The sequence below is a fragment of the Terrapene carolina genome, unplaced genomic scaffold (assembly GCF_002925995.2).
Source record: "Terrapene carolina triunguis isolate 2854851 unplaced genomic scaffold, T_m_triunguis-2.0 Scaffold193, whole genome shotgun sequence".
Classification (NCBI taxonomy): Eukaryota; Metazoa; Chordata; order Testudines; family Emydidae; genus Terrapene; species Terrapene triunguis.
In genome coordinates this window covers 9,934,219-9,941,437 of record NW_020664544.1, presented here as the reverse complement: position 1 = coordinate 9,941,437, position 7,219 = coordinate 9,934,219, and the positions used below count along the sequence as shown (strand labels likewise).

The 7,219-nt window shown below is 51.1% G+C and overlaps 1 protein-coding gene across 1 annotated transcript in view; it reads left to right on the top strand.

Annotated features, from left to right (window-relative positions):
• The window catches only part of CRHR1 (corticotropin releasing hormone receptor 1), a 99,723-nt gene that overhangs the window by 67,567 nt on the left and 24,937 nt on the right, over nucleotides 1-7,219 (top strand). Inside the window, exon 5 of the mRNA XM_026654758.2 lies at nucleotides 5,444-5,550. Coding sequence (XP_026510543.1) covers nucleotides 5,444-5,550 — 107 coding nt within the window. The remainder of the gene's footprint in view (nucleotides 1-5,443; nucleotides 5,551-7,219) is intronic.

Below are 7,219 nucleotides of genomic sequence, written 5' to 3'. Positions count from 1 at the left end.
TAGATAGATAGATAGATAGATAGATAGATAGATAGATAGATAGATAGGAGGGGATGTATGGGGGAAGAGAGAGAGAGAGAGAGTAAATGAAATAATGAATTCCACTACTGTGGCTTTTTAGGGTAATGTTGATTGCTCATTTGGCTCCTGAACTGCTGAGATCTGAATGTCACTGGTCTACCTGCAGAAATCTGGCCATGGGTTGGGGATAATGTTGCTTCCTGGCTCAAGAAGTACATGATATTTTAGGAACCATTTAGGGCTGCACTAATTTCTCGGTAACTGATGTAAACTAGTGACAGTCCTTACCAGCTGGTAGCCAGTCGCAGAATGAGTGTGTTGGGTCTCAGTTCGATTCTTCCTGGACACGTCTCGGTAACACAACACAAGCCACTGTCAGATGGCCTGAGTGGAATCCCCTGTGGAGAGTCTCAGCAAAGATGCCAAAGGTTTAATGGGATGTGCAGGCGGCTCTGAATCCTGCCTTACGCACTAGGCACGCTCAAGCACTATCAATTCACTGGAGGGAGGGAAAGTCACAAAGAACAAAATATATCAGCGTCTTGTATCTGCCCATGCAGCGGCACCGTTCCTAAACCCACAGGCTGAGATTCCAAGTGGAAAGGAGCCAGGGCGGCTTTGCTCCCAAGGCTAGACTGCAACAGGGGCCAAAATCGTCCCTCGTCTGAAGTAGGCAGCCCAGATCGCTGCTCTAAGTTATGGCTGCCTCTCCACAGTGTGTTGCCCTTCCTGGCCCATCACAACTGTGGAGGAATGTAAAGCCATGCCATAAGCCTCTAGAGGCCAGGGCCGCCCAGAGGATTCAGGGGGCCTGGGACAAAGCAATTTCGGGGGGCCCTTCCATAAAAAAAAGTTGCAATACTCTAGTAACATGTATTTGGCAATGTAAAAAATAACCAGTGAAATACATTCAAAAATTAATTTTTAATGATTTGATAATAGACAAAATACATTATTTAAAAACATTAAATGCTTTAATGGTATATATATACATTTGCAATTACATAATGGGCTGTCGCTGGGTGATGGTTGGTGCCAATGGGCTGTCGCTGCCTGGGTGTGGCGCTCTTGTTGCCCAGGGCTGGGTGGGGAGCTGGGCTCTGGATCGGGGGGTGCCCGGCTCCCAGGGGCTGGGCTCAGAGCTGGGGGCAGGGCTGTGGGGGGATGGGGTCAGGGGGTGCCCAGCTCAGAGGGGCTGGGCTCGGAGCTGGGGGTCAGGGCTGTGGGGGGGGACAGGGGGGTGTCTGGCTCAGAGAGGCTGGGCTTGGAGCTGGGAGTCAGGGCTGCGGGGATGGAGTCGGGGGGTGCCCGGCTCAGAGGAGCTGGGGGTCAGGGCTGGGGGGGGGTCAGGGGGGTGTCTGGCTCAGCGGGGCTTACCATGCTGCTTACTCCCGCCTCCCCCCTCTCCGGGAGCCTCAGCGTGCCGCGTCCAGGAGCGGCCCTGGACAGCGCTGCAGTGGCATGGCTCCAGCGGGGCGTGAGCTCCCGCTGCTCGGCCCGGAGCTCGGAGCCCCACCCCCTTACCACGCAGCTCTGAGCAGGAGGAACTCAGGCCCCACTGGAGCGACGCTGCTGCAGCGCTGTCCAGGGCCGTTCCTGGACGCGGCGCGCTGAGGCACCAGGGGAAGGCGGAGGCGGGGGCGAGCCTCTGACATTCTCGTGGGGGCCGCTGCGGGGCCCGGGGCCTGGGGCAAATTGCCCCACTTGCGCTCCCCACCCCGGCGGCCCTGCTAGAGGCCAGGACAGCTGGGAGGGAGATCCCTTCTCTAGGGTTTAAAGCCGGAAGGGATCATTGCTATCATCTAATCTGACCCTCTGCACAACACAGGCGAGAGAACCCACCCCGTGCTTCCTGCATCCAGCCCTTAGCATCCGGTGGAGCTAGAAAGAGGCATCTAATCTCAGGGTAAAGACTCCAAATGAGGGAGACGGCACCACGCCCCTGAGCCAGCTGTTCCATTGGCCACTTTCCCTCCCTGTTAAGAACGTGCCTCTAATTTTCAGTCTGAACGCGATGGATTCCAGCATCCAGCCGCTGGCTCTTGCTCTGCCATCGCCTGCTAGATGAACGCGCCCTCTAATGATCCCAGATCTCATCTCGTTCCTTCTGCTTCGTTGGCCCACACCTAAAATGGAATCCATGGTGCAAAGCAGCTCCAGAAGCCTCCTCTCCTCGCTGCATGCCCATGGGCCACTGAAGAAAGGTGATGGCGGGGGCATGTGTAGCAGGGGATGTGGGGGAATGAGAAATGGGAGGGTCTTGCAGGACCCCAATGGATTCATCATGGGCCCCTCAGAACAGGGAGGAAGGGAGGGCAAAGACTGATTAATTGCAGCCGATAAAGCCTCCTGGTATTTAAGATGCCTAGGAGGGAGTACTGCAGAAAGGGATTTGGGGGTCATAGTGGATCACAAGCTAAAGATGAGTCAACCGTGTAACGCTGTTGCAAAAAAAGCAAACATCCTTCTGGGATGTATTAGCAGGAGTGTTGTAAGCAAGACTCGAGAAGTAATTCTTCTGCTCTACTCCACGCTGATTAGGCCTCAACTGGAATATTGTGTCCAGTTCTGGGCACCACATTTCAGGAAGGATGGGGACAAATTGGAGAAAGTCCAGAGAAGAGCAACAAAAATGATTAAAGGTCTAGAAAACATGACCTATGAGGGAAGGTTGAAAAAATTGGGTTTGTTTAGTCTGGAGAAGAGAAGACTGAGAGGGGACATGATAGCAGTTTTCAAGTACATCAAAGGTTGTTACAAGGAGGAGGGAGAAAAATTGTTCTCGTTAACCTCTGAGGCTAGGACAAGAAGCAATGGGCTTAAATTGCAGCAAGGGAAGATTAGGTTGGACATTAAGAAAAACTTCCTAACTGTCAGGGTAGTTAAGCACTGGAATGAATTGCCTAGGGCGGTTGTGGAATCTCCATCATTGGAGATTTTTAAGAGCAGGTTAGACAAACACCTGTCAGGGATGGTCTAGATAATACTTGGTCCTGCCGTGAGTGCAGGGGACGGGACTAGATGACCTCTCGAGGTCCCTTCCAGTCCTACGATTCTGTTCTGCTATCACTTGCCGGGAAGGGTTTTCTCACCAAGTTAATTGCTGATTCTCAGGTTGGATGAGTGCCTGACAGTAGGGGCAAAGAATTAGTTTAATTGGCACGCATGTCTTCTCCTGAGCCCGCACTGCTCTGGCCGAAACCCACCACCACCCCTCAGGGGTGGGAGGGAAAAGAAATCAGTTGAGATATTGGATGTATCAAATTTCCAGGCACCTTTGCTCAATTCTAATTACATCAGAGACCTCTGGGATTTTCACCCAGGCCTCTCCACCAAGCGGGGCTGCTGGAGGCGCGACGTGGTTGTGTCAGACATTAGCTGCCTTCGCCTTCTTGGGCCCAGCACCGGCAGAGCCATGCATGGTGCCTTGCAGCCCACAGTTCGTCCTGCTGACTCTGCGGAGGGCTCAGCACTCTGGACAGCCGAGGCCCAGCTCTCAAACGTCCAAGCCTTTGCCGACCCATCCAGCCTTGAAGACTTTGGGAGCATAGCTGCCTACAGAGCGGAGAGGGGAAAGCCTTCGATTTCCCCCCTCCCCCATGACATGCTGGCTCAGTTCCCCTCCCTGCTCAGGGCCGAAGGCTTCCCTCTGCCATTTCAGGAGAACCCGAATGGTAACTATGGGGTAATCTGAAACAATCCAACCCCTAATGCAAGTGACCCTAGACAAAGGTGTGTGTATGAGCCACCTGCTCTGCAACCTGCCAGACCGGGTCAGATCCAGCCAGCGGCTAACCAGGCATCAGGCCTCTCTGAGCTCCTTGTCTCACCTCAAGGGACTCCAGCCCCTTTGTCAGTGGGGCTCAGGCTCCCAAGTGCCTAAGTCTCTTTGGAAAACAGGATTTGTGCTCCTAAGTCACGTAGGCCCAGATCCATGGCAGTTAGGCACCTAAATACTATTGAGAATCTAGGCCTTCGGTGCCTCTGAAAATGTGACAACCCTCCTGCCCCCCACCCTCCCAGGCCTTAATTATAAAAGCTCTGGGTTCAAAAAAGAGCTAGACAAGTTCATGGCGGATAGGTCCATCAGTGGCTATTAGTGAAGATGGTCAGGGTGCAACCCCATGCTCGGGGCGCCCCATAACCTCTGACTGCCAGAAGCCAAGAGAGGAAGAGGGGGTGGATCACTCCAAATTGCCCTGTTCTATGCACTCTCCCTGAAGCTCTGATACTGGCCACTGTCAAAGACAGGATACTGGGCAGGATGGACCATAATGTGACCCAGCATGGCAGCTCTTACGTTCTTCGGACCATCCTTCCCCTGTACATTGAGATTCTAGCCCAGATTTTCAAAAGTGGCCTGAGATACGAGGGGTGCCCCAGACTTCGGGTTCTCAAGCTGAGACACCAGCTAGAGGCTGGATGTTCAGAACTTGCTGATCCACCCATACTCTGGAAATCAGGTCCTGGGCAAGTGTCTCCTGCGAAGCATCCCACGTTCAAAGACCCCAAATCACTAGACATCTTTGAAAAGCTTGACCAGCCTTTCCATTTTAATGCTTGAGGGTGTTAGACATGAAACAGGGAAGGAGCTTTTAAAAAATGTCAGGCCTGATTTTCATTGATATCAAGGACAGCTTGCGCTGCATAAAAGGGCCTGCAAGTGGGAGTGAATTCCGTCTACGCTTACTTGGATGTCTTCCACACTGTCAGAGCCTTATTGTCGATGCAAATCAAGGCCCGTGAATTTTTGTCTTGAGATATCCTGGTGATTGGCTCCATGAGGTCTGTGCCAAGATCTTGTATTTTCCTTTTTTGCCACGTTCTTAAAGATTTAATACAAAGAAATTTTAAAACGAGACTCCCGCAGCAGGGCTGAGATGTTATCGAGTGCAGGCTCATGTGCACATTCGGTATCGGCTGCCTCATCTCCTTACAGGGCTTTCATGGCCAACAGCACCCCCTGTGGATTCATTGTGCTCCTCCGCCCCGGGCTCCTCCGGGCCAGGAAGGAGGCAGCTGCAGGTACCTGTGGGCCCTGCACTATAAAAAAGTTGTCGAGCAGTTGACTGGAATCTAAAGAAGGGCAGCCACATGGATTAAAAGAGGCTTGGGGAACCCAAACCCCCAGAGCCGAATGGAGAGAATCAGTAGGATAGAGTGGTTCAAAACGCTACGAAAAACCCAGCGGGAATCTAGCATGGCGTTTGCAAGCCGTCACTCTGCTCACGTGTTACTATATTCCTTCCTCCTGCCCTATGTCTGTCTTGTCTACAGAGACGGTAAGGTCCTCAGGGCAGGGACAACAATAACAATAGCGAGCTCTTTCGTCAGTAGGTCCCGAAGCATTTTACAAAGCAGTGACCCTCGGCAGCCACGAACTTCCAGCTTATCCACCGTTGTTGTGTCTTTTCTCCCTCAGAGGAAGAGCAAACTGCATTACCACATTGCCGTCATCATAAACTACCTGGGACACTGCGTCTCGCTAGGGGCCCTGCTCCTTGCCTTTGTCCTCTTCATGCGCTTGAGGTAAGAGACCCAAGAAGCCCATGGCGGGTGTCCGAGTTCTTTATTCTCCTCCTCTTCCTTTTTCCCGCCAGTGAGCAGCCAGAGATAGGTACTCTTGTGCGGCTCGCTGGGATTGAGATGGAAGAACTAGACTTGGTCAGAAACATTTTTGTCTCCATCTACATTTTCCAAGGAAAATTTCAGTATTTCAGCAGAAATTTGAATAACAACAAATTTCGGCCAAAAACCTCAATATTTTGATTTGGAAATGCCTCACGGGCATTGTAGTTCTGGTCCTTCATGCTTCCATTCTCTTCTATAGGCCAGGCTCTCTAATTGGACTACATCTCCCATGATGAACCACAGTCTTGGGGAGGAAGGGTGGTGCATTATGGGAGTCCATCCCAAGGTGCATCGTGGAAGATGTAGAGCAGCCGGGGAGCCTGGCCCATGGAGGACAGTGGGGACATTAGGCACCTGAACTACAGCTCCCATGAGGCATTGCGGCAGTAAATCGAAACTGAAATATTTCAAGTTTTGGCTGAAATATTTTGATTGGGCGCATTTTGTTTTTCAAAACAAAATTTCCAAGGAAAGCAGGCATTTTTCACAAAAACAGTTGTTTAGTTAAAAATCCGATTTTCTGACACAAAAACAGTTTAGACAGGAAATTTCCAAGCCGTTCTAGGAAGCACTGTTTTGAGCCCCTGCTCGCGTTTCCCATCTTGTCCATATTCCCCAACAGTCACCCCCCACAGACCTATAAATCGGAGAGCTTGGGGAACGGATCACTACCTCTTTGCCTGAAAGGTGAACTGTTTGTGGCTTTTTCCGCTCAGTCGAGTTGGTGGACAATTTTTCAACAAAACAATTTTTGTTGGAAAATTCCAATTCATTCAAACCAAAACTGTTAGTGGGAAAGAGTCTGATTTGACAAAGTTCCCATTTCAAAACGTTTCTTAAAAAAAAAAAAAAAAGATTCCAATTTGTCAAAACGTCCCGTGACGACACTTTCGAAATGAAAAGTTCCAAGTTGAAAATGACTTTTCATTACAAAATTTAAGCTCATTTGTTGTAAAAAAAACCTTAGAATTTTAGCATTTCAGTTGGTGGAAAATTTGGAATTTTTGACTTTTTGTCCCAATTCAAGATGGGAAAGTTTTTCAAAATTGCAAAATGTTCATGGGATTCTGACCGGCGCCGGGCCGGGCTGCGATGCTGGTGCTCAGCCTGGGAGACGTTCTGTGCTGCACGGGGCAGGACAGCTCAGGGACCTGAGTACAGGAGCTTTTACTCTTCAGAGCCAGGCCAGCAAACACAGCCTGATTCAAGCCAATGGGCGTTACTTGTCCCTGCAGTGAGAGACTAAGGCCCCGGGCTGGTAGTGACTGAAAGTGTTGGTGGCTCGGCTGCCTGTGTGAAATGAGTTGGGTGTGGAGAGGGAAGGAGACAGGCCTCCATCCCACAGAAACAACCGCCAGCACCAACAAAGAGCCAGGCGGGTTTACTAAGGGGACTTGGCTGGCATGTTGTCCTGGCTCACACAAACACACACACTCACTCAGAGGCACACGAACAGGGGCCTTGCAGACACAGAGCCAGAGGGATTTGCTCAGGAGATTTGGCCGGCATGTCCTGGCTCTCACACACACACACACACACACACACACACACACACACACACACACAC